At 45.6% G+C, this 26,137-nt stretch overlaps 1 protein-coding gene across 1 annotated transcript in view; it reads left to right on the top strand.

The window, feature by feature from the left end:
* Positions 1 to 2,862: 2,862 nt before the first annotated feature.
* map3k2 (mitogen-activated protein kinase kinase kinase 2) overlaps positions 2,863 to 26,137 on the top strand; it is a 90,676-nt gene continuing 67,401 nt past the window's right edge. Inside the window, exons 1-4 of the mRNA XM_069936031.1 lie at positions 2,863 to 2,937; positions 11,908 to 12,023; positions 15,201 to 15,241; positions 19,375 to 19,474. Of these exons, the coding sequence (XP_069792132.1) occupies positions 2,934 to 2,937; positions 11,908 to 12,023; positions 15,201 to 15,241; positions 19,375 to 19,474 (261 nt within the window). The 5' untranslated portion in view covers positions 2,863 to 2,933. The remainder of the gene's footprint in view (positions 2,938 to 11,907; positions 12,024 to 15,200; positions 15,242 to 19,374; positions 19,475 to 26,137) is intronic.

The following is a 26,137-nucleotide window of genomic DNA, read 5'->3' as shown; positions in this document are numbered from 1 at the left end:
TAAAAAAGCTTCTGAAATAAACTGCTCATCGTCTATATTAGGGGCATAAAGATTCAGCAAAAATTTTACAGTTCACTCTTTATACTCTGCCAGCAAACCCCTCTGAAGATTCCAAATCAAATGGTAAATTTTTATGAATCAAAATCGTTGCTCCTCTTGCCTGAGAATTAAAAAAAGAAGAAAAAAACATGACCAACCCAATCTCTTTTCAATTTCGAATGTTCTTTTTCAGTCAGATGTGTTTCTTGTAAAAAAGCAATGTCGATTTTCATTTTTTTAATATAAGCCAGTATTCTCTCTCTTAATTGGATTATTTAATCCCTGAACATTAAAAGTTGCAAAATTCAAGTTAGACATCTTTTTAACTACTAATATATTTACACGCTATAAAATAATGCTCCCCTTTATAATTCTTCAAAAAAAAGGAAAGAAAAAAACCCTAAAAGAAAACAATAAAAACCCACAAAAACACAAAAAAAAACTACCCAAAGAATACCCTAAAAATCTGGGTGTGATACTGGCGGTAGATGACTATCAAAGTTTTCAGTGTCATCCACCCCCCCAGCCAAATACATATTTATTAATTAATTAAACACAATCAAATATAGTCTATATATTCAACCCAATGATTCCAAACTCAACGACTGCTCTGGATCTTCAACATCAAGAAGATTTTGTGTCAACTCTTTTTTCTTTCCATTCTTTCCATTCCTTCCATACCCATTTCTATTTACCCCCTGCTTAGGAGACAACGGAGGAGAACGCCCATTTCTTTGCAACTTCGGCAAAGAATTAGCAAAAACCAAAGCAGCGTGATCATTCTCAAAGAAATGAGATTGAAAATTTCCATAAAAAACCTTCAAAATTGCAGGACAATGAAAAGCAAACTTGTAGCCCTTTCGCCACAAAACATCTTTAGCCGTATTAAATTCTTGTCGTCTTCTAATAACCTCTTGGCTCAAATCGGCATTAAAAAAACTCTGTTATTTTGAACCATTAATGGAGACTGTCTCTGCTGTGCTTTCTGTACCGCCATGCGTAGAATAATTTCTCTGTCTTGGTATTTTAAACAACGAACCAAGACTGCCCTCGGTGTTTGTCCTGGAAGTGGTTTTCTTCTCAGAGCTCAATGAGCCCGATCCAATTCCAAACCTTCAGGAAAAGCTCTTTACCCAGCACCTCTGGGATCCAATGCTTAAAAAATATTTTAGGATCGGAACCTTCAATGTCCTCTGGAATCTCTATTTTCATGTTATTCCTTTGGCTTTGATTTTCCAATGAATCAATCTTCTTCAATAAGTCTCTTCTTTGAATCCCCCAATCTACAAAAGAACCTTCCACTTTTTCCATTTTTTCTCTATTACGTTCCACCTGATTTTGACACTCAGAAAAGGCTGTTTCAATTTTCCTCAAATGATCTTGCAGAGTATCAACTGATTTTATACATCTGTTAATATCACTCTTTAACTACAGTCATTTCCTGTTTCATAGTTGTCATTTCATCACACAAGGTATTCATTTTTATTTTCATCTCCATAAATCCTTGGTTCATCTGAGTTGATATTTGTTTTGACGTATTGACCATTTGACAAGCAATCCCTTCCAGATTCCGCCACCGCTTTTTGAGGTCTACCTTCTTTAACTACAGACTCCTCCTCCTGGGAAAGTTCCAATAAGGTAAGTTCCTCTTCTTCCTCAGTCATCGTAAATCCTTTAGCTGAACAGCTGAGGGTCTGGACACCCGACGCCGGCACACCGACCTCTTCGGGACGCCGGCATTCGGGCTCCCCCACAGCCCATACTTTGTCCAGTTATTCTCGGACTCGGGATGCCCCACGCAAGCCAGGCAAAGCCGACGGACGCGCAGGAGCATCCTCTGACGCTACACTGCGCGTCCCCGGGCCGCCCAGCAAGGTTGCGGGTCCCCTTGTCGGCTGTGCCGCTCGCACGCACGGCTTCACGTGGACGCGGGTCGGCAGCGGCCGAACTCACCAAAGTGTTGGCGCCATCTTGCGGAGTCCACCGAGGTCAAACTCGAACGGGCTGGAGTCCTCTGAGGCTTGGAGGCTCCTAATGACGATTCTGTGGATTCAGCTATGCAGGTAGGCCTCAGTTCTTCCACACTTTTGTATGGTGATTTTTTCTGAAGTTGAGGTTTAGACTTTTTCACATTCGTTGCCATCATAAATCACTGTCATTTAAACAACTGTAAATATTGATTTAACCACTTTTATGCTATTTTAAAACCGGGTATTTAGTAATCCAGCTGGGGAAAGGTGGAATACACGTCTTTCTTCTCCGCCATCTTGCCAAGCCCCCCAACTTATTTCACTTCCTGAAGGCAATTTCATAATGTGTGAATGTGAATGTTCAGATTTACTCCTAGGATTTGTCTTTTTTTTGGTGTGAGCAATTATCAGAATGACACTCATTTACAGGAGAGCTTCCACCGTGAACTGGACTGACTTGGTTTGGGAGAATCACGTGCTCACAAATGCACAGAGGCGAGCGCCCACACAGATGTGCACAGACACAGACAGACACACAATTTTGATAGACCTTTGGATAAACTGGATTGGTGCATGTCCTGGCAAGACACCCATGACCTGTACCTTAGGAAGAACCTCCTTTGATTGGGAAAACCTGCAGGAATTATCCTGATGTCTCCCTCCCCCTTCAGGAAGATAATATACCCAAAAGCTGTGATGTTGAGTGGGAAAAGGGTCGACTTTGGTGTTTCTGTTTTCAGGATGACAAAATGTAAGAAGCCTTTGTTAATTGGCGAGTGTTATGCATGAATTAAATTGGACAGTGTGTGTTGAGGCCAATATTCTGATATTCGTGAATGCATTTTATGTTTTAGGTAAACCCCAGTCTATTGATGGGAGAATTGCCTGCCCAGTAAAGATTTATTTGGCCAACTTGCTGCCAGCATGGGTGAGTTGAATGTTTGTTTCGTTTTATTCTTCAGCAAAGATGGATGATTTTTTTGTGTGTGAGGAAGTGAAAGCCTAAAGGAAGCTGGCCAGTTTGGGAAGTAACGGCTGATGGTAACAAAATGAGGATTCATTCATTGGGGTAGATAAGTTGTTTCCATGGGTGGGGGAGACCATAACTAGGGGACATAGCCTCAAAATTCAGGGAAGCAGCTTTAGGACAGAGATGAGGAGGAATTACTTTTCCCAGAGGGTGGTAAATCAGTGGAATTCACTGCCCATCGAAGCAGTGGAGGCGACCTCAGAATCAGAATCATCATTTAATGTCACAAACAAGTTACGAACTATGGTGTTTTGCCGCAACATCAACCATCTTACAATAACATGTATATTAAAAAACTCAATAAATAGTGCACAAAAAGTCAGGCCATGCCTGTGGTCCATTGATCATTCAGGAATCTGATGGCAGCGGGGAAGAAGCTGTCCTTGTGCCTCTGAGGACTCGTCTTTAGGCTCCTGGACCTTTTCCCCCAATGGTAGCAGAGTGAAGGGGGCATGGCCTGGGTGGTAGTGGTGGGTCTTTGAGGATAGAGGCTTCTTTTTAAGACACCATCTCTTGTTGATGTTCACGATGGAGTGAAGTTTGGTGCCTGTGATGTCGCAGGCTGAGTTAACAACCTTCTGGAGTTTATTCTTTCCTGAGAATTGGCACCTCCATACCAGACAGTGATGTAACCAGCCAGAATGCTCTCCATGATACACCTGTAGAAGTTTGATAGCCTTCAGTGACATACCAAACAGCCTTAGAAACCTCACAAAGTCTAGCTGCTGGCAAACCTTCTTTGTGATTGCATCAATGTGGTGGCTCCAGGACAGATCCTCCGAGATGTTAACACCCAGGAATTTGAAGTTCTTGACCCTCTCCACGTCTGAGCCCTTGATGAGGGCTGGGTCGTGTTCCCCTGACTTCTTCCTGGTCCACAATCATCTCCTTGGTTTTGCTGACATCGAGTGCAAGGATGTTGTTGTTACACCATTCAACGAGCTGATCTATCTCCCTCTTGTATGCTTCCTCATTGACACCTACAGACTTGGAGATGGTATTGGAATTGTCCCTGGCCACAAAGTCATGGGTGTTGAATGATTAGAGCAGTGGGCTAAGCACACTTCCTTGGGGTGCGCCTGTGTTGAGGATCAGTGGGGAGGAGATGTTATTTCCAATTCGTACTGACTGTGGTCTTCCAATGAGTAGATATATTTAAGACTAGGTTGGATAGATTTTACATAGTAGGTGAGTTAAAGGATATGAGGAAAAGGCAGGTAGTTGGAGATCTCATTGAATGGGGAACCAGGCTCAATGGGCTGAATGGCTACTTCTCCCCCTACTTCATATTATTCTCACAAAGGCAAGGTGCCCAGCAGTGTTAACTAATGATCAGACTCAAGATGTTCTTAGACTTTAGATGGAGTACAGGAAGGAGATTGAGAGTCTAGTGGCCTGGGATAGGAAATAACATCTCCCTTGATGACAGCAGGACAAAGTTGCTGATCATAGACCTCTGCAGGGTTTGAGAGTTCACTTCCTTGTTCATATCAATAGAGCTGAAGTGAAGACTGTAGATAGCTTCACATTCTTGGTATACCTCTATCAAATCCCCTCAGCCTTCTATACTCCAAAGAATAAAGACCTAATTTGCTCAATCTTTCTTTGTAATCTAGATGCTGAAATCCAGGTAACATTTTCATAAATCTCTGCACCCTCTCTACCTTGTTGATATCGTTCCTATAATTCGGTGACCAGAACTGCACACAGTACTCTAAATTTGGCCTCACCAATGCCTTGTATAGTCTCAACATCACTTCCCAACTCCTGTATTCTATGCTTTGACTTATAAAGGCCAGCCTACTAAAGGCCTTCTTCACCACCCTATCCACATGAGTTTCTATCTTCAGGGAACGATGAACCGTTATTCCTAGATCTTTCTGCTCCACTGCATTCCTCAATGTCCTCCCATTTACTACATACGTCCTGTTTTGATTATTCCTTCTCGAATGAAGCACCTCACACTTCTCAGCACTAAACTCCTGTAGAGCTCGTCGAAAGAATCAAAGACTTGTTGATCCAAACCAAGGCTTTTATTAGCAAAAGACAGGAGCTCTTCACAGGTGACCGTCCAGTCCGGAATGATCCGACCTGGCTAGGGACACAACCCTTTAAGGCTCAGACAGTAGGCGTGGCTAAGCTCTCAGCCAATCGCTGTAAGCACAGTCTAGATACAGTAACTATATACACTATGTACATTGGTGATAGATCTGTAATATCACAACTCCATCTGCCATCTTTCAGCCCAGTTTGTCCGCTCTGATTCTCTTAAGGGACCAATTTTATCCCTCACTCTCCTTTTGCTATTAATATATTTGTAGAAACACTTTGGATTTATTTTCATCTAGCTTACTATTGCCACTTTATACCTTCTTTTAGCTTTTCTAATTTCTTTCATGATTCTTTTTACGCTCAATGTATTCTCTGAACATCTTTATTCCTTGTTTCTTATATTTATTGTAGGTCTCTCTCTCTCTCTCTTTTTGAACCAAGTTTCCAATATCCCATGAAAACCACGGCTCTCTCAACTTTTGATCCTACCTTTCAACCTCACAGGAACCCTCAAAATCTTTTCTTTTAAAGTCCCCCATTTCTCGACTACATCCTGCTATAAAACAAATCGTCCCGATCCACTACTCGTAAATCCTTTTGCATCTCCTCAAATCTAGCTTTTCCCCACTCGAAAAACCCATCCCTAGGCCCTGACCCATCCCTTTCCACAATTACATTAAAGCTAATGGTACTATGATTTGGACTTTTGAACAGAAAGTTGGCATGACAACAATCTCAGTGCTGGGGGGAAGGAATCAGATACACGAGAAACAGAGGGGGAGATAGCTGCACAGTCCTCCCATCCTCCTGCATCAAGGTTCAACATTCCTTTGATTGTACACAATAACACATTGAAAATGTAACATACATGATATACTTTGCCTTCTGCCTGCCTTAAGGAAGACAAAGCGTCACATTAGTGTTTCTCTGCACTCTTTTCAATACGAGAGAAAGAGAAGCAAAAGAGAGTCTGTTCAGAGTCACAGAGTGTCCATGGATTCACCTGCAGCAAAGCTATGGCTGATTATGTACCTTTCCTGCCCAGACCCAAAACATAGGTAATGTACCTTTACCTCCTATGGACGCAGTGAGACCGTCTGAGTTCCTCCAGCATTTCTGTGTTTTTATTATTCCTTACCTTGAGTATAATCTATCACTGAGCCTACACATACCCTGACCAAGATCTTTCCATCTGAATGAAAACATTTCTTTAGAAGTAGTTCATCCCTCATCTGCAGTCTGACCACTGTGGTCCCTGGTTCTAGACTCTTCAGTCGAAGAAACAGTCTCTTGGCATCCATCCTTTCAATCCCCAAAGAATCTTGTATGTCTCAATGAGATCATCCTTGCCTCAACTCAATATTTCTTAAATATTGTATCATAGGACAACTCCCAGATCCCTCGTGAATCCACATTGCATTGCCCCAGAGAAGAATGTCCTTGTATGCAGGTTTGGAGTTTGTTTGTCCTGACATTGTTCATTGGACTGGACTGTGACCTTATTATCATTGAGATTGGAGATTTTGGTGGAGACCCATGGAGAGCGGGAAGCAGAGACACAGTGCTCCACGACAGGGTCCAACTGCCCAGTCCTAATGCTGGCGGCTCTGAGCAGGCTTTAAACGGTCTGTTAAAGGAGATGACGGTGTCTGTGCCCAAGGCGGTGGCACCTGTGCTGGCAGTGGCCTCAAGGGGTTGCCAACCCCGGGGACCAATGGACTGGTGTCTCCCGCTTTTGTGAAGGAGAAGCATAGGAGATGATCTTACAGGATGATGACCATGGTGGTGGATCAGCAAGGGGCTCAGCAGCTGAAGGACTCACGCAGAATATGGATTGCGGGTGACTTCTGGTCGGAGGACCCACATAGGCTGCAGGCTGCTGGACGTTGGCTCGTGGGTACTAGGTATCAGAACTGGGATTTGAGGGGGTGCTGAGGGCAAGAAGGGCTAATGAAAGGCCTCGGGCACTGAAGGTTTCCTCATCGTGAGGGAGGTTTGGATCTGGAGCTTGGGTCGCCAACGGAGAGGAAAAGGGTCCGTGGAGTGGCAGAGCCTGTGGGAGCACTGAGCCAAATCCATGGAAGCTTATAGCAGACTAAAGGAAATTTTGTGTAATATTACATTTTCTGTTTTATTACATTGTAGCGGCGGCTCCTCTGCTCCTTCAATAACACACACAACCAGACGGGCTGAGCTCAGTGAGCAGACTCGTTTATTGCAGGCTGCTGGGCTGCACTTATAATCCCAGTTCGGACCTGGCTGAGAACCACGCTGGAGGGCGCTGACGTCACCTGGGCGTCACGTGGTCCCCCAGTGCGGGTTTCTGAGCCCCATGCTGGAAGGAAGGGAAGCCCCCGACGGCGCCATTTTAGCTGGCTGCCCCGCCGCGTGGCTTACAAGCGTGGCCAGTTCGCCTGTCTTGTGGTGAGCCACCACACAGACCTCCCACCCCCCCAAGAACTGGCAGCAATGTCCTTTTTTGCCGGACGGCCTTGCTTCTTGGGCTGGGCAACAACCACGGTCTCGGTGGGATCGAGGTGCGCTGGCTTCAGCCTGTCCATGGTAAACAGCTCCCGCCTGCCGCCCATGTCCAGCGTGAACGTTGAGCCGGAATGCTGCACAACCCTATACGGCCCCTCGTACGGTTGCTGCAGAGGTACCATGGTCGGGTCCCGCCAAACGAAAACGTACTCCGCGGAAAGTAGTTCACCGGGAATGTGAGACAGGTGGGTGCCATGCCTGGGCAGTGGTGGGGGTTCGAACAAGCCCAATCGTGCCCTGAGGTGAGGAAGTAGTTCGTGCGGTGACCGCTGGGGATTGTGAGGTACGTTGACGAATTCACCAGGTAGTGCCAGTGGCGTACCATAGACCAGCTCAGCTGATGACGCCTGCAGATCTTCCTTGGGAGTGGAGCGGATGCCCAGGAGCACCCAAGGCAGTTCGTCTGCCCAGTCAGGGCCGGTGAGGCGGGCCATGAGCTCCGACTTAAGGTGACGGTGAAGACGTTCGATCAGTCCATTGGCCTGTGGGTGGTAGGCTATGGTGTGGTGTAGCTAGATCCCCAACCTGTTGGCGAGCTGTGCCATAGCACAGATGTGAACTGGGCGCCCCGATCGCTGGTGAGGTGAGCCAGAACGCCGAACTGAGCAACCCAACCAATCAACAGTGCTCGGGAGCAGGAGTCGGTGGAGGTGTCTGGCATCAGGATCGCCTCGGGCCAGCGAGTGGTGCAGTCCACCACCGTCAACAGGTAACAGTTGCTCCGGGAAACGGGTAAGGGCCCGACGATGTCCACGTGAATGTGGCTGAACCGTTCCTGGACGTGCTTAAACTCCTATACGGGCGCCCTGTGAGCCTGTGCACCTTGGACATCTGGCAATGGGTGCATGTTCTGGCCCAGCCTGCGATCTGCTTCCGCAGCCCATGCCTTACGAACCGTTCTGCCACCATCCGGACCGTGGACCTGATGGACGGATGTGAGAGGTCGTGGATGTGACGGAAGACCTGCCTACGCCACTGCTGGGGAACCACTGGCTGCGGGGTGCCCAAGGAGATATCGTACAGGATGGTGCCTTCATCGCTCAGAGTCGGGAGGTCTCGGAACCACAGGCCCGTGATGGCGGTCTTGAAGGCCCTCGTCTCCTCATCAGATTCCTGGTTCCAGGCGAGCTGGTCGAAGTCGAGGCCGGATGTCAGCACGCAGATGGCCAGTCTGAGAGTGCATCGGCAACCACATTGTCCTTCCCCGCCTTGTGCCGAATGACGGTGGTAAACTCCGACCCGAAGGAGGGGTGACGCTGCTGGTGGGCTGACCAGGGATCTTTTGCCATTGCGAGCGCCTGGGTGAGGGGTTTGTGGTCAGTGAAAATGGTAAAAGTCCTCCCCTCCAAAAAAATAGCAGAAATGCCGCACCATCAGGTACATGCCCAGTAACTCGCAGTCGAAGGCACTATACTTGCGTTCCGGTAGGTGGAGCAGGTGGCTGAAGAATGCCAGCGGCTTCTAATATCCATTCCCCTGCTGCTCCAGGACGGCACCGATGGCTGTGGGAGAGGCATCAACAGAGATTGTGCGGGTGGACGAGCATGGTGGCCTTCGTGAGGGCGTCCTTGGTGGCCTCGAATGTGGTGCAGGCTTCTGGGTTCCAAGCGAGCATCTTGTGCTTGGCTGCAATGAAGGCGAACAGCGGCTGCATGACACGCGCAGCTCCCAGGATGAAGCGGTTGTAAAAGTTGACCATACCCACAAACTCCTGCAGCCCCTTGTGGCTGTCTGGGCATGGGAACTCCCTGATAGCGGCGACCTTCACAGCGGTGGGCGTGGCTCATTCGGCCGTGATGGTATGGCCCAGGAACTGCATGGACTCTTTCCTGAATTGGCACTTGGCCGGGTTGATGGTAAAGCTGAAGTCAGCCAGCCGGGAGAAAAGGGCACGTAGGTGGGTCTTGTGTTGCGCCCAGTCCTTGCTGACGACGAGGATGTCGTCCAAATAAATAAAGACGAAATCCAAGTCCCTGCCCACAGTGTCCGTGAGGCACTGGAAGATCTGAGCGGCGTTCTTGAGCCCGAACAGCATGCGCAGGAATTTGAACAAGCCAAAGGGGTGATGATGGCCATCCTTGGGTATGTCCTCAGGGTGCACCGGGATCTGGTGATATCTGCGCGTCAGGTCCACCTTGGAGAAGACCCTCATACCGTGCAGGTTGACTGTAAAGTCTTGAATGTGAGGGATGGGGTAATGGTCAGGAATAGTTGCCTCGTTGAGCCGTTGATAGTCTTTGATGGACGTCAGCCACCGGAGGCTTTCTGGACCAGGTGGAGCGGCGAGGCCCACGGGCTGTCGGACCGCCGAATGATCCCCAGTTCCAAGAGGTGCGAAAACACCTCCTTTGCTACCTGAAGCTTGTCAGGCAGAAGCCGGCGTGCCTTGGTGTGAACCGGTGGGCCCTGGGTGGGGATGTGGTGGAACACCCCATGGCGCGGCTAGGGAGCGGAGAACTGTGGCTTGAGGAGTGTCAGGAACTCGTCCAGGATTCGCTGGAACTTGTCTCTGGCTGTGCTGATCATGGTCATCTGTGGTTGCTCCGAGCGGGAGGCATCGAGGCAAACGGCCTGGAAGGTACGGGCGTCCACCAGGCGCCGACCTCGAATGTCCACCAGAAGCCCATATGCGAGGAGGAAGTCTGCACCCAGGATGGCAGTCAGGAGGGACGAGTCAGTGAACCTCCACGGGAAATTCCGTTGGCCAATCTGGAAGTGGACTGTCGTCTCCATACATTCGGATTGCTGTTGCGTTGGTCGCACGGAGGGGAGGTCCACAAGGTCGGTTCCTAGACTCAATGGCCGTGGCCGGGATGACGCTGATCTGGGCTCCAGTGTCAACGAGGAACCGCCGGCCGCTGACTGAGTCCTGCAGGTAGAGGAGGCTGTGTCCTTGGCCAGCCGCCGCAGCCATTAACAGCGGCCGGCCTGGTCGTTTCCCTAGAATGAGCAGGGCTGACGACATTTCTGAGCCTTGGCTCCCCAGCGCTGGTGGTAGAAGTAGAGGCCTGAAGTGGATGCTGTGGCCTTAGTTATGCTCAGGGACCCTTGCAGAGGGTGAGTGCTCTATCGCAGCACTAGGGGCGGGCTTGGCATGGTCGTGCCCATGCCTCGTGACCTGCTGGACCACTGAGCCCTCCGGGATTCATATGAGCCATAGCTCTTGGGCCTTCTGGGTGACCTTCCTCAGGTTTGTAAAGCTCTCCTGGACCAGCAGCGGCTGGATGTTCCTGGGCATATGGTCGAGGAAAATGCGCTCGAAGAGTGGGCAGTTGGTGTGCTCACCCATGAGCGCGAGCGTCTCGTCCATCATCTCCATTGGGGACCTGTCCCACAGGGTGTCGAGGTGCAGCATCCGAGTGGCACGCTGGTACCTGGATAGTCCGAGGGATCTGGTAAGCATTCGCTTGATTGTCTCGTATTTGTTCTCGGTGGGTGGGTGCTGAACAAGGTGGTGGTGGCCTGGTCCAGGGCAGCAACCACATGGTATAATTTGGTCGTGTCGGATGAAATCTGGTGGAGGTGAAACTGGGCCTCCACGTGGCAGAACCAGGTCTCTGGCTCCTGAATCCAGAATTCAGGCAGTTTTACGGCTATAGCGCTGATCCTAGGCTCGCTCATGATGGGTTCAAAGACGTTTGAACTGATCGGGATCATCAATTGTAGCGGCGGCTACATTGCTCCTGCAATAACACACGCATAACCAAGCGGGTTGAGCTCAGTGAGCAGACTCGTTTGTTGCAGGCTGTTGGGCTGTACTTATACTCCCAGTGCGGATCTAGCTGAGAACTGCACTGGAGGGCGCTGACGTCACCCGGGCGTCACGTGGTTCCCCCAGTGCAGGTTTCTGAGCCCCGTGCTGGAAGGAAGGGAAACCCCTGACGGCGCCATTTTGGCCAGCTGCCCCACCACGTGGCTTACAAGCGGGGCCGGTTCGCCTGCCTTGTGATGAGCCGCCAGAACATGACAATAAAAAAATCTTTTGGAATGAACGTGGCATGTTAACTGACTGCCCATTTCCATGTGAAATAACTGGGCTTGGTGAAGGAGTTTGATGTTCGAATCTGAAGATTTACTGTGGTTTTTGATGTTCTTGATTGAGACGAGGACACAGAATCAGTTCATGATCGAGGGAAAGAATGTGTTTGATAATTTATTAGGAATAAGGGAAAGGGTCATTGGTCAACTAGCTGAGAGAGCAAGTTCATCGGTTTGGGCTGAAGGGGCTGTTTCTGAGCTGTATAACTAACTCTACGAAGTGTTATGTTGTTATAGATGAACAGGAAGCTCTTCACTCCATCATGCAGGATCTGGCTGTGCTCCACATGGCTAGTCGACCTCTCTTGTCGTTGCACGAGTCAGGGAAACCCAAGACCTCATCCAATAATCAGGTATGTGTGAAGCAGAATTCTTCAGCATGCTGAGTATTCAGAATAGATCCCCTTTATCTGTGACACGCTCTTTAATGGTTCAGGCAGTCCCCAAATTACAAACAAGATCCATTCCTCTGTCTGTATTTGTCAAATTTGTAGATAAATTGGAACAGGTACATACTGTTCTTATTTAGCATCGGTCAAATATTTGTCTCGGTACAGTCATGCACTGCGTAACGTCTGTTCGGACATTATGCAGCACTGCTCCCATTGCAGCACTCTCTGCCCACAGCAGTCCCCTCACTGATCTCACTGCCTCACTCTTTCCCCACAGCTCCATCAGTCCGCACAATGATCCCACTGCCCCGCTCTCTCCCTACAGCCCTGAGTCGGTCCCCACACTGATCCCACTACACCACTCTCTGCCCACAGCCCCATGCCAGTCCCCTCTCTGATCCCTCTGCCCCGCTCTTTCTCCACAGCTCCATCAGTCCGCACAATGATCCCACTGCCCCGCTCTCTCCCTACAGCCCTGAGTCGGTCCCCGCTCTGATCCCTCTGCCCCGCTCTTTCTCCACAGCTCCATCAGTCCCCACACTGATCCCACTGCCCTGCTCTCTCCCCACAGCCCCGTCAGTCCCCACACTGATCCCACAGTGTCCAAGTTGCATAACGTCCTATTTCATAGAACATATCATGGACGTTAAGTGACACATATACTGTGAAAAACATTAAAGAAGCAGATATTAAAATCGATTAGATAGGGGAAAAAAAATCATGATTAAAAGTTAGCACTTACTCTCCTTTCATCGATGACTTGCATACCGGAAGGAGCATTCATGAGGTAACATTATGCGCCTGCGTGAATTGGGACACAATTTGTTCATAAGTACCAGTTGCCCGTATGTTGGACGTTCGTAACCTGGAGACTGCCTGTAATGTGTATAAAATAGTAATAAATCTCAAATAGCATACGTTAAATTACTGTATATTTTGGCGTATAAGACAACCCTTGAAGCACCCAAAAAACATGGCAAAAATATGACCTTAAAATTCTACTCCAAACACCACTCGATTGGTTCCATAACCCACTCAGACCCCACCCTACAACAAATTTTTAAGAACCGGTGTATTAGAAAGAAATTTTTATTGTTTAAAAGAAAAACACTTTTTTGGCTCACTCTGGCCAACAAATGACTCCTCATCTCATCAATCGTTGTCTCTTTGGTATTGTTCTTAAAACATCTTCATTCTTTCTCCACTCTCACCATCATCTCAGTTATGTCCAATGTCCTCGCGGCAGGCACAGTTGGTCGATTCCTTGGCCATTTCAATGACTTTTAACTTAAAACTTGCTTCACACTTTCTTTGTTTTGTTGGAGGCTCCACGACACCCGCCTTTTGGGCCACGTCCAACAGCTTAGTCAACGTGTATTTTTGGGGGTTGTCTTATACACCCGATATATGATAAAACCATGGAATTCAAGATGAAATTTTGGACCCGTCTTATCTGAAGGTTGTCTTATACGCCAAAATATACAGTACTTTATGGAAAGAGATAATAAATATAAAAGATGATAAATATTCACAGTTAAAATAGTATAGGACCATGAGAGTGGCAGAGAGAATCATTGGGATCTGCACCCCTCCCCCCGCCATCAATGTGATTGACTGGGATCATTGATTGAAGAGGGATCGCAAAATCGTTCAGGGCCCCTTCCACCCTGCACACACCATCTTTCAGCTGCTCCTGTCGGGAAGAGATACAGGAGGATCAGACCCAGCACAACCAGGCTGAGGATCAGCTTCTTCCCACGGGCAGTGAGAACGCTGAACAAACAAAGGAATCACACGTACAAACCCTCCAAAACTTTTCTATTGATTAAACTATATTTATTTTTATATATGTGAATTTTGATGAAGATCTACCGGGACCAATGCCTGAAGAGGGCACACAAAATCAGTGAACCGGTGCGGACTCGAAAGGCCAACATGGCCTGTTTCCGCTCCGTAAATGGTTATATGGTTATATGCATACGACATGAATCATTTATGCTATGGTTGTGTGTTTTCGTTGAGTACAGTTGGATGGTAATAAACTTGAACAGTTAGTGCAATCAAAAAAAGTTGGCATTTCAGTTGTGACCTTTTATGGTGTTGGAGGAGTTTATAAAAAGGGCAATAAGGGAGGTTCAAAGAGCCCAATACCCATCGGAAAGAAACTGCTCTTGAACCTGGAGGTGTTGGTCTTTAGGCTTCTGTACCTTCTGCCCGAAAGCAGTAGTGAGGTTGAAACCAGACGTACAGCACGGTAACAGACCCATGGGGCTGCCCAAAAGCACCAATCAGCCTACAGCCCGTGTACGTTTTGAAGTGTGGGAGGCAAACAGAGCACCTGGGGGAAAACCCAGGCAGTCACAGGAGAATGTACAAACTCCTTCCAGACAGCGCCTGATCCGAACTGGCATTGTAATAACGTTGCGTTAACCATGCTGCCCTGATATTTACCCTTGTGATCCGTAACTAGGAGGCAAAAGTAGTAAGGATTTCACAACTGTGTACAGAGCAAAGCTTTCATCCTTATTTAAGAGAGGTAACTAGTAATATGGCTCTTTCTCTTTGGAAGAAGATCCTTTGAGTGGAATGATAGAAGTTTCATTTGTCGTTTTGGGTTCAAACACACTTGAAATAAAAACTACCTTGAGCCCGGAGTTCCGTTCATAACTTGCTTTCTTTTAACATGCCCTTGGTGAATATCTACATACGCAGGCATCACCTGGTGCTCCTGAGGCCCACCAGACACATAGGTCCTGCCCCGTGACATCATCGGCCCGTTCGATATCCCACCAATAGTGTTACACCACATATGGTCAAAGGAACTGTCATCAATTCATTTTGAGAAAATTATTCACTGCAATCATGGATTGACTATTAAGAGATCCAAAAGAAGAAACTGTGGTGAGTCTCCGGTCCCAAGAGTAATGTATTATGGAAATTTCACTGAGGTGCTCAACGAGGAAGGCTCTAGGAGAACATAAATTTCTTTTGGAAAGGGAGCAAGAGATTGAATGAAGGATTGAGGAGATTTGACCAGTAGAAAAATGACTGGTCCCAGATTGAGTTTTCCTTTTCATTATTTGTAGACCCTTCATTCCTTACACTCCTTTTATTTATCTTATATTGCTTCCATTCCAGAACGATGTCCGAGTCAAGTTTGAGTTCCGTGGAGAGAAGAGGTGAGTTGCCACCTCTATTGTATAACGGGAGTTATAATGAACTGGATCACAGCTTAATTCTTTTTTGCAGTCACATCTGGGAAATCCATACAATTTGTGTCATCATCCAGTAAATTAGAGAAAAGTATTGTACCTCCAGGATTTTGGAGTGACCTCTGGGTCACCTCACCCATAAGAGCCATACTGAGCATACACAAAAGAACCATCGAACATTACAGCGCAGAAACAGGGCCCTTCGGCTCTTCTAGTCTGTGCCAAACCATTTTGTTTTGCCTAGTCCCACTGACCTGCACCCAGTCCATAGCCCTCCATTCCTCCCCCATTAATGTATCTGTCCAAATTGTTCTTAAATGTTAAAATTGAGCCTCAGCTGGCAGCTCGTTCCACATTCCCACCACACTCTATGTGAAGAAGATCCCACTCACGTTTCCCCTAAACTTTTCCCCTTTCACCCTTAACCCATATCCTCTGGTTTGTATCTCACCTACCCTCAGTGGGAAAAGCCTGCTTGCATTTACTCTGTCTAGCCCCCTCATAATTTTAAATACCTCTATCAAATCTCATCTCATTCTTCTACACTCCAGGGAATAAAGCCCTAATCTGTAACCTTTCCCTGCAACTCAGACCCTGAAGTCTGGGCAACATCCTAGTAAATCATGTTTGCTCTCTTTTAACTTATCTTTCCTGTAGTTAGGTGACCAAAATTGCACACAATACTCCAAATTTGGCCTCGCCAATGTCTTATACAACTTTAATATAACATCCCAACTCTTAGACTCAACGACTGAAAGGAACCATCATTATCCTATGGGATGGATAGAGGAAGGAAAAAAAGCTTTGATTTATGAAGGCTAATATGCCAAAAGCTCTCTTTACAATCCTGTCCACCTGTGATGCCACTTTCAGGGAATTATATATCTGTATTCCCAGATCCCCCTGTTCTACCGCACTCCTCGTTGCCCGACCATTCACTGTGTACGTTCTTTCTTAGTTTGTCCTTCCAAAATGCAACACCTCACACTTGTCTGCATTAAATTCCATCTGCTATTTTTCCAGCTTTGAAAACATTCCTCACTCTCCACGACGCCTCCAAACTAAGTGTTATCATCAAACATGCTGATCCAATTGACCACATTATCATCCAGATCATTGATAATAGATGACAAACAACAATGGTCCCAGCCCTGATCCCTGAGGCCCCACTAGTCACAGCCTCCAGTCTGAGATGCATCATCCACCATTATTCTCTGGCTTTGTCAAATCCTGACTAACCTCCCATGTGGGACCTTGTCAAAGGCCTTACTAAAGTCCACGAAGACAACATCCATACTGCTCCCTTCATCAACTTTCCTGGTAAACTCCTCAAGAAACATAACCTACCACACACAAAGCCATGTTGATTATCCCTAATCAGTTTCTGGCTATCCAAATAATTGTATATTTGATCTCTCGGTACACTTTCCAATAATTTATCTACCATTGATGTCAGGCTCATTGGTCTATAATTTCCAGGGTTACTTTTAAAGCCTATTTTTAAACAATGGAACAATACGAGGTACCCTCCAATCCTCTGTCACCACACCCGTGGCTAAGGACATCTTAAATATTTCAGTCAGAGTTCCTGGAATTTCTGCATTAGCCTCCCTCAAGCTCCGAGGGAATATCTTGACAGATCCTGGGGATTTATCCACCCTTATTTGCTTTAAGACAGCAAGGACTTGCTCCTCATTAATCTGTATAGGTTCCATGACCTCACTGCTTGTTTTCCGTACTCCCCACGACTCTGTGCCTGTTTCCTGAGTGAACACTGATGGAAAAAAAACATTTAAGATCTGCCCATCTCTTTTGGCTCCAGACAAAGCCGACTACTCTTATCTCGACTCTGATCTTATTTCTGAGCTCTCCTGGAAGAGAGAATCTTTCCACCATAGGTCTGTGTAAATCGGCAGTAGAGATAAAATCATGGAACACTGTTTTACAGAAACAGGCCCTTCGATCCATCTAGACTGTGCTGAATTATCATTCTGCCCTGTCCCACTGACCTGCGCCCAGACCATATCCCTCCATACCCCTCTCATCCAGGTACTTTTCCAAAATTCTCTGAGCCTGCATGCACCAGGCTCTGCATTCCACACTCTCACCATTCTCTGCTTGATTTTCTCCCTCATGTTCCTGTTAAATATTTCACCTTTCATCCTTCACCTGTATCCTCTCATTTTTGTCTCACCTAATTGCCTACTGAATTTTCTCAATATCATCAAAATTTTCTACATCTCTATCGATAATCTCCCTTCATTCTTGTACACTCCAGGGAATGAAGTCCTAGCCTGTTTAACTTTTCCCTGTAACTCGGATCCTCAAGTTTTAGCAACATTCTTATAACTTGTCTCTGCACTTTCAATCTTATTGATCTCTTTCCAGTAGCTAAGTAACCAAAACTTCACACAATACTCAAAATTTGGCCTCACTGTGGGGATTTATGCGATGTTGTGTGGACTTGGGCCATGAGAAAAGGAAACTTTAGACAGCTCCACTAACATTTACTTTGGCCTTTAAATCTGTACCATAACTCAGGCCGTGAAAGTAAATGCAAGGTATTGGTATCATGTTGACTGGGTCTCTGATGGTGACACTCATTGGTCTCCTTTACATTGGAGAAACTGTTCGTAGACTGGGAAATCACTTCATTGAGCACCTCATTCCATGTGGACCTGCCAGTGGCCACCCATTTCAATTCCACATCTCATTCCCTTGCCGACATGTCTGTCCACGGTTTCTCTGCCAGACTGAGACTACCTGCAAATTGGAGGAACAACATCTCCAACTGGATGGCATTAACATCCACTATGATTTCCGTTATTAACCACCCCTGCCTGCCCCACCCTTGTCTCCATTCTCGTACTCTGCCCCTCTTCATTTTTTCCTCTCTCCTTTTTCCCAGCTCAGCATTCTCAGAGCCAACTGCTCCACTCCCCCTATCAATTTTCACCTTTCCTCTCTCCTGGCCTCTTCTCCATATTGAATTATCGCCTTTTGTCTGTTGGTCTGTACTTCTTCCCCTGCCCTTTCATTTCTTCAGATGATGCCTGCTTTTTCCCGAAACAACGGAGGTATCTCTTTATCTCCAATGGACGCTGTGAGATCGGTTTTTACTACAGTCACAGCACCTCAGACTTTCATGTTTCACTGCACTCAGAGGGTGGTCCAGAACTGGAACAAGCTGCCAGAGAAAACTGTAGAAGTGGGAATAATTGTTTTTTAAAAAAAAATCACTGCACAAATTTATGGATAAGGAAGGATATGGGCCATATGCAAGCAAATGGAACTAGACCAGAATACTAACTGGTTGGTAGGATGAATTGGGCCGAAGAGGCTTTTCTGTGCTCTGACTAGAACAGAGGCCCTGATGTAAACTGTGTAAGGCACGTGCTGGTAAACGGAAAATAAGTTATTGGTGCAACAGGTCATTCATGGATGGATTAGGGACATATCTTTCACCTGTTGCCAGCTTAAATGTATTAATCGTAAGCTCTTTCCAGTTAGGATTTCCAATCCTGTAAATGCTTCAGACTGATATGGCGAAGGGTTGTATTCCTAACACTATTATCCAACACAGTGAAAATCAAATTCAGAAAAGTCTGAATTATCATACTTGGCTGCATAAATCTTGTTGGAATTCAGATAGATATGAAGCATGATTACAGGCCCTTTCGGCCCACGAGCCCGTGCCACCTAATGAACCTACACCGCCTGGTGCGTTTTGAATGGTGGGAGGAAACAGGAGCCCCCGGAGAAAATCCACTCAGATACGTGGAGAATCTACAAACTCCTCACAGACAGTGCGGGATTCGAACCCAGATCACTGGTGCTTTAACAGCATTGCGCTAATCGCTAACCTAACTGCCACCCTAATCAGCTGTTGGAGCCTGGGGTAATTATGGTTATAGTATTTCCTGTCTAAAGATTTTTATCAGAACTGTAGATCTTGGAAACTAATTCTCATTGAGAAATGAAGTTAATTAAACCTGCTGTGGCTGGTGAAGGTTTCAGTCTACACCTTCCAATGTTCCTCTGTCCCACGAGTGCTGTTGCCGAAAGATGATGACTAATCTCTCTTCTCTCTCCCAATTCAGAATCCTCCAGTTCCCCCGGCCAGTCCTGCTTGAAGACATTGCATCTAAAGCCAAGGTGGCCTTTGGTCAGCTGATGAGACTGCACTACACCAATAATGAGGTACAACCACTCATTTATCCTATCCCCTGATGGATGCATGACTTGGGAAGATGGTATGTGCAAATGAAGCCTTTGAGATCTTTTTTTCAGCATTTATGTTTTATTGTGACATGTACTGAGGAACATTGAGAAAATTAATTTAGTGAGCAATCCCTCAAGTCAACCCATACACAGTACACCACTAAGAACCAGCTGGATTGCTTGTGAAACAAACTCTAACAGTATATCTTGTTGCACGTGACAACAAACAAACTTGATTCTTGCTTGAAAAAACAATTGGTTTTGTAAAAAGGAACAAAATAATATTTTTACCTTGACGAAGGGCTTAGGCCCAAAACATTGGTTATATATCCTGTGGACGCTGTAGGGCCTGCTGAGCTCCTCCAGCATTTCTGCTTTTACCACAATCACAGCGTCTGTAGACTTTTTAGATTTACAATATTTTTGTGCTGGTGATATCTCCTTGGGGCAATTTACCTCAATATGGTTGATTTTGATTCTTGTGTTTCACAACTTTAAAATAAAAGCCACAGTGTTTCAAACAGATAACCATCTCAGTCTGAAATTTGTAGTCCCCCAGATTAAGAACATTAACTTTCTCAACTTGCATTGGCTAAGCAGAGGGTAGTGAATCTCTGGAGATCTTGATTCCAGAGCGTTATGGAGTGCAAGATCCCCTGGCAGCATACCTAAAGGAGGTGGATGCATTTATATATATAATGTATAAGTGGGATTGTTATGGAAGATTAACTGAGGCCTGAGGTAGATCAGCCAGGATCATGTTAAATGGCCCCTTCCAGGTGCAATACACAAATGTGCTGGAGAAACTCAGCAGGGACACAGCGTCCATTGGGAGAAAATGGTGTTAGAAATTAAAGTACCTTTAAAGAAATTGCTCGAGACAAAAATTGAGAACAAAGAACATTTATTACTACAACAATGCAAAGTTGGGTGCTTCCCCTTACCCTGGGAATACACACACACACTGGGGCTCACCCAACTTTTATACAGTTGATTTCAGTGTAGGAATACCCTCCCCCTTACATTCTTCTGCCTCCTGCTGGAGAGGTTTGGCATTAGGCAATCCTGCCTACGTGCAGTTTCAGTACACTTGGAGGACCAGGGGGTATCCTGTGGGTGTCCCATCATGTCATTGTCCTTATTCACACCTTCCTGATTCTCTGGGCTACAGTCTCTTGATATGCAGAGTTGACTCATTCTATCTAGGGTTGGCTAATTTCATATGTATAAATCTGTGTATGGTTAGCTAATTAGAAATGTATGACTTGGTACTTCTGTCCAGGGCTAGGAGACCCTTATCTGATCCAGACTACCTCAACTTCCTACATTCTATTGTACCTTACCATTCCTTATCTTAGTCCTATGGTCTTGTCACAAAGGATAGAAGATTCTTATGTTAATCGTGCTGACTCTGCTTTCCTGCATCCTAAGCCCCAAACTTATCCTGTTTGAACTGGTTTCAGCCATTTTACTGATGAACTTTAGTTTCTTCCATGTTCATAATTTTAGGTCAATTTTCCCATCTCTCACAATCCTCACTTTTCTTTTAGATCAGTAATACTGATCTTTCACCATGATCAGTGTTACTGATCTTTGGTTACTAGTGTCAGTGTGACTGATCCCCCCCCCCCCTCCTCACTTTTCTTTTAGATCAGTAACACTGATCTTTCAAGTGTAAGGTGTAGTTTTACCCAGCTGGTCAATAACCGAATTGTAATGTCTGTGTAAAGTCTTTAGGTAGGGGAGCACCATGAAGGTCAGGGGAGTGAGTCCAGCTGCTTATTAGGGTTTGGAGTATCAGGCTCCAGTTCTCAGTAAAAAGTCTAGTCCATCCCATACGTTGAAATATTGAAGCAGTGTCTTTGAAGCACACGACCTTTGTAAGTGTTGTCCCGACGAAGTCTGTGAGAAGCGCTGCCTTCAGCAGCGAACGAGTAGCAGTAGTCAGGCGGTTCCGTTTGATTGTGGCTAGTATCTGATGTCCTCTTCAGCCCCGAACCTTAGGGCCACCGATCTCCGAAGGCTGTTTGGAGCCTGATATTAAAGTGTCAAGCAGCTCACGTTGTTGGAAACTGGTGCTCCCTTTCATGGGGTGATGAAAAGTGACCAAGCTGGGGGGGGATTGTTTCTTGTGATTTAACTGTGTGTTGCAGCTTGTCTGCTAACATTAGCATATGTATCATTGAACTTGTGAGTTGCAGCCTGTCTGTGTACATTAGCATATGTATTAACTCTCTCTCTCTGTTACATGTACAATCCTGACAACCATTCTGTCTGTCTTTGTCCCACCATGTCCTTTGTGCTATCGCTTCAAAACTCCTGTCTTTAATACCTGTGTAGGCTATGATACAAATTAGATGTACTCCACTAAAGCTGTTTAATTCCCCTGGTCCGTATTGGGATCCCTTATATCCCATTATGACTATACATTAAATCTATGCCCTGTCTACATTCTAAAGGAGCACAATTGTAACCTCTGTTGCCCTTATTCCAGGGGGACTTAAAACATTAACGAACAATATTCCAAAAAATGAGTAAAACAACAATGAAAGTAAAACCCATTGAAAGCAGCAATAAAATATAACAATAACTGAATAAACAACAATAAATGTAAAGCTCATTGAAAACAGCAATAAAATACACAAAAACTGAATAAACCACGATAAATGTAAAGCTCATTGAAAACAGCAATAAAATACACAAAAACTGAATAAACCACGATAAATGTAAACCATTAAAAAAAACGAATAAAATTGTAACATTATGGCACTTTGTCATTAATTCTTTGAATGTGGGTCCAGCCTTTCTCTCTTGTTCTTACTGCGGTGTCTGTAATTAAAAGTACACAGAAGGGACCATCCCAGGCAGGTTTTAGTTGATCCTCTTGCCATGCTTTTACATATAACCAATCACTAGATTTTAATAAAATGAATAACAATCTGACTTTCCTTTGTGTTAGTGTAAAAATTGTAAAATGAAACACAAACCATATTTGCATGGGTTTTGAATATGTTAGACCTTATTAAAATGCAGTTGGAGCTGCTTGTCTGTATGGGGCACAACCCTCCAACTTGTTAGAGTGAGTACATAACAGACATTGCAGCACAAGAGCCCCTGCAAGAGAACTTGAAACATATTCAACCTTTAGTTCTGCCTTAAGTAAAATGCCTTGTGCCACAGCTCACAGGAGCTGGCCTTATTTAAAACAGTCTGTAAAACAGGCACCAAAAAAAAAGTTAAAAGATGTTCTTATGAGGATTGCACACACAATAATTTAAGTACAGGCTAGTTTCTATTATATTCCACTTAAAAGTTCTGCTGCATGAATCCTGGAGCTTGTGGAGTCATTATTGAATCAAGAAATATTGGTACCATGCCAATCTCATTCTAACATGCCAATTTCTCCAGTCCTTAAGTCAAGATGTACTGAATAGCATCTGGTACAAGATCTGTGAGTTCTTAATGATATTATTATTCTTATGCACCCAATTGTTCTGAACAATGCCACCAATTTAAATCATATTCCACCTATTGCAGTACTCACACACCACCATAGACCAGTTCGCAGGTTTATTTCTCCATTAAGCTGAATCCAGTTGCGCAGGATTTACCTCCGTGATTATTTACAATGTAACTTCCGCACTACCGGATTTAAATATAAACCTGATGAATGGGGGAAAGTTATCATGAATTAAATAACAGCGGCAATACAGAGAAATTGTGCTGAGGCATTAATTTCACTCCGGAGGAAAATGCACCAGAGAAATGAATGATTAAACTTATAGGAATCCCCATAGGAATCCCCAGAGGTATCTTTATTCTCCAGAGGTGGGTGATCTTTAAACTCACGGACCTTGACTGCTGAATGTGTAGAAGAAATGTATTAAATGTGTTGATAGGGCTCCATACCTCTAACTGCAAGACAAGAGCCTGAAGCCTCAATTTCAAGTGCCACAGTGCACTTAAAGGGACATGCACACTCCCCCTTCAACTGGCTGATCCAGCCACTTTACACATCAGATCCTTTCTTTATCTCACATACACTTAAAGTTAAGATGTATAGAACTCACCCTATTTGCGCAAACATTTCTCCCTGCAAATGTTATAACATCACTATTCTCAGGTAGTCCCTGTGCAAAATCACATTTAAATACAATTTATTTCATAAATTGGAATTAACTGGTAGTTAAATTCGCTAATTCTACAGTATTGAAAAACGATCATTTATGACATTTAATTTTTAGCATGAATTTTAATCAATATTGGTCAGTGACTGAAGTGGGAAGTCGTGATTTATGAAATTATCTCTGGTCTCTACTCTCCCACTCCCTGCACTTCTCCCAACATTCAGGAGCTGGCACACAGTCCCTGCCTTTTCCATGTTACTCATCTACTATTACTTTAACTGCTTGCATCAAAATGTTAGCCTTTGCTTTCTGCTTATCCTCAGATGACTGGACAAATGCTTTTTGTGTGATCTGTAGAAGCTGGGTTATTCCCTGCTCATGCCAATTTTCTGTCTTTTGTAATTTTCTCTTAATGTCTGGGGCTGAGTTGGTAACAAAACCTGTTAGTACCAATTGTTCCCCTGCTGGGGATTCTATGTCGAGACCCCCATATTGTATATATATTTGGTCCCAAAAATTGGTCTAACTGTTCGGCACATCCCTGGGGATCTTCTATCAGGGAGGTCAGTTCTTTCTTAAAGTTACACACTTCAGTACTGGTCAGGGGCACATTTACGAAACCGAGACCCTCTCCCATGGGAACTTCCCACAGTGGTCTCATCCAATTGGTTTCTAGCTTATTAGGTCTGGGTTCCTGCTCCCTGGGAAATGAATCAAAGGGTTCTGCCCCTTTCTTCCTGAAGAGTCTCACGCTGTTCTGAATTAAAGTTACCTCTCTCTCCTGCCAACAGAGGTGGTAATCGAGTGCTTTGTGAGCAAGTTATCATACCACTCCTGCTCTCTTCTCTCTTCTCTAGTGGTGGGGGAGGTGGGGAAGGTGCAGAAGGGTAGGTCATAGGAGGGGAAGGAAAGATAGGAGCCGGCATAGGAGGAACATAGGGTGCAGGGAGGGAATGTAACACATCCCAACCCTGTGATTCAGGGACAAGAGGTTCCTCCTCTCTCTTATCCCTGGATTCTTTCTCATTCAAAACCAGCTGTTCAATGGATCCCTTGAGCCAGCAGGCTGCATATTCCCTGCTCTCAACATTGTCTGGCTGGTTTTGATAGAGCCATAAGTTCAAACTTCACACATCCATTCATCCTCGGATCCGAATTTTGGCCAGTACACGGAGCTCCCTTTAACCGGGTATCCCACCCATTCATTACAACAATACCTGACCGTCGTCAGTTTGTCTTTACCGCGGGTCTTTCCTGTGCCCCACTCAGATAACATCATCCCAAGCGGGCTGTACGTAGCTATCTGGTGGTCACGTCCTGTGTCAGGACTCTCATCTCTACTGCCCGCTAGTTTGTCTTTACCGCGGGTCTTTCCTGTGCCCCACTCAGATAACATCATCCCAAGCGGGCTGTACGTAGCTATCTGGTGGTCACGTCCTGTGTCAGGACTCTCATCTCTACTGCCCGCTATTCCCATACTTAGGAACAAGTAAAATACTCTTACCGAGTTCTGGCAGTACTGCTCTAGCGCGCGTCCTTCCGCCGTTTGTTCTCAATGCCTCTTCTCGGATATCACTCGCTTCTTCCACTGACCAGCCACCCGTCGCCCGTGAGTCCAGCTGAATCAGCCGGGGTGCACCTACTCTCGTCGTCGGGGTACTCTGTCAGTGGAGGGAGTGTGATCCCGGACGAGCCCCCATTTGTTAGAAATTAAAGTACCTTTAAAGAAATTGCTCGAGACAAAAATTGAGAACAAAGAACATTTATTACTACAACAATGCAAAGTTGGGTGCTTCCCCTTACCCTGGGAATACACACACACACTGGGGCTCACCCAACTTTTATACAGTTGATTTCAGTGTAGGAATACCCTCCCCCTTACATTCTTCTGCCTCCTGCTGGAGAGGTTTGGCATTAGGCAATCCTGCCTACGTGCAGTTTCAGTACACTTGGAGGACCAGGGGGTATCCTGTGGGTGTCCCATCATGTCATTGTCCTTATTCACACCTTCCTGATTCTCTGGGCTACAGTCTCTTGATATGCAGAGTTGACTCATTCTATCTAGGGTTGGCTAATTTCATATGTATAAATCTGTGTATGGTTAGCTAATTAGAAATGTATGACTTGGTACTTCTGTCCAGGGCTAGGAGACCCTTATCTGATCCAGACTACCTCAACTTCCTACATTCTATTGTACCTTACCATTCCTTATCTTAGTCCTATGGTCTTGTCACAAAGGATAGAAGATTCTTATGTTAATCGTGCTGACTCTGCTTTCCTGCATCCTAAGCCCCAAACTTATCCTGTTTGAACTGGTTTCAGCCATTTTACTGATGAACTTTAGTTTCTTCCATGTTCATAATTTTAGGTCAATTTTCCCATCTCTCACAATGGTAACCAACGTCAGGCAGAAGTAAAAATAGCCAGGTGCCTGAATGAAAAGGTGGGGGGAGGGGGTGGAAAGGAGGGAGGAAGGTGCCTGAATGAAAAGATGGGGGGAGGGGGTGGAAAGGAG

This window comes from Narcine bancroftii, chromosome 4, assembly GCF_036971445.1.
Source record: "Narcine bancroftii isolate sNarBan1 chromosome 4, sNarBan1.hap1, whole genome shotgun sequence".
NCBI classification, from domain to species: Eukaryota; Metazoa; Chordata; class Chondrichthyes; order Torpediniformes; family Narcinidae; genus Narcine; species Narcine bancroftii.
The sequence above is the reverse complement of the archived record's forward strand: the minus strand, read 5'-3'. Positions and strand labels throughout refer to the sequence as shown.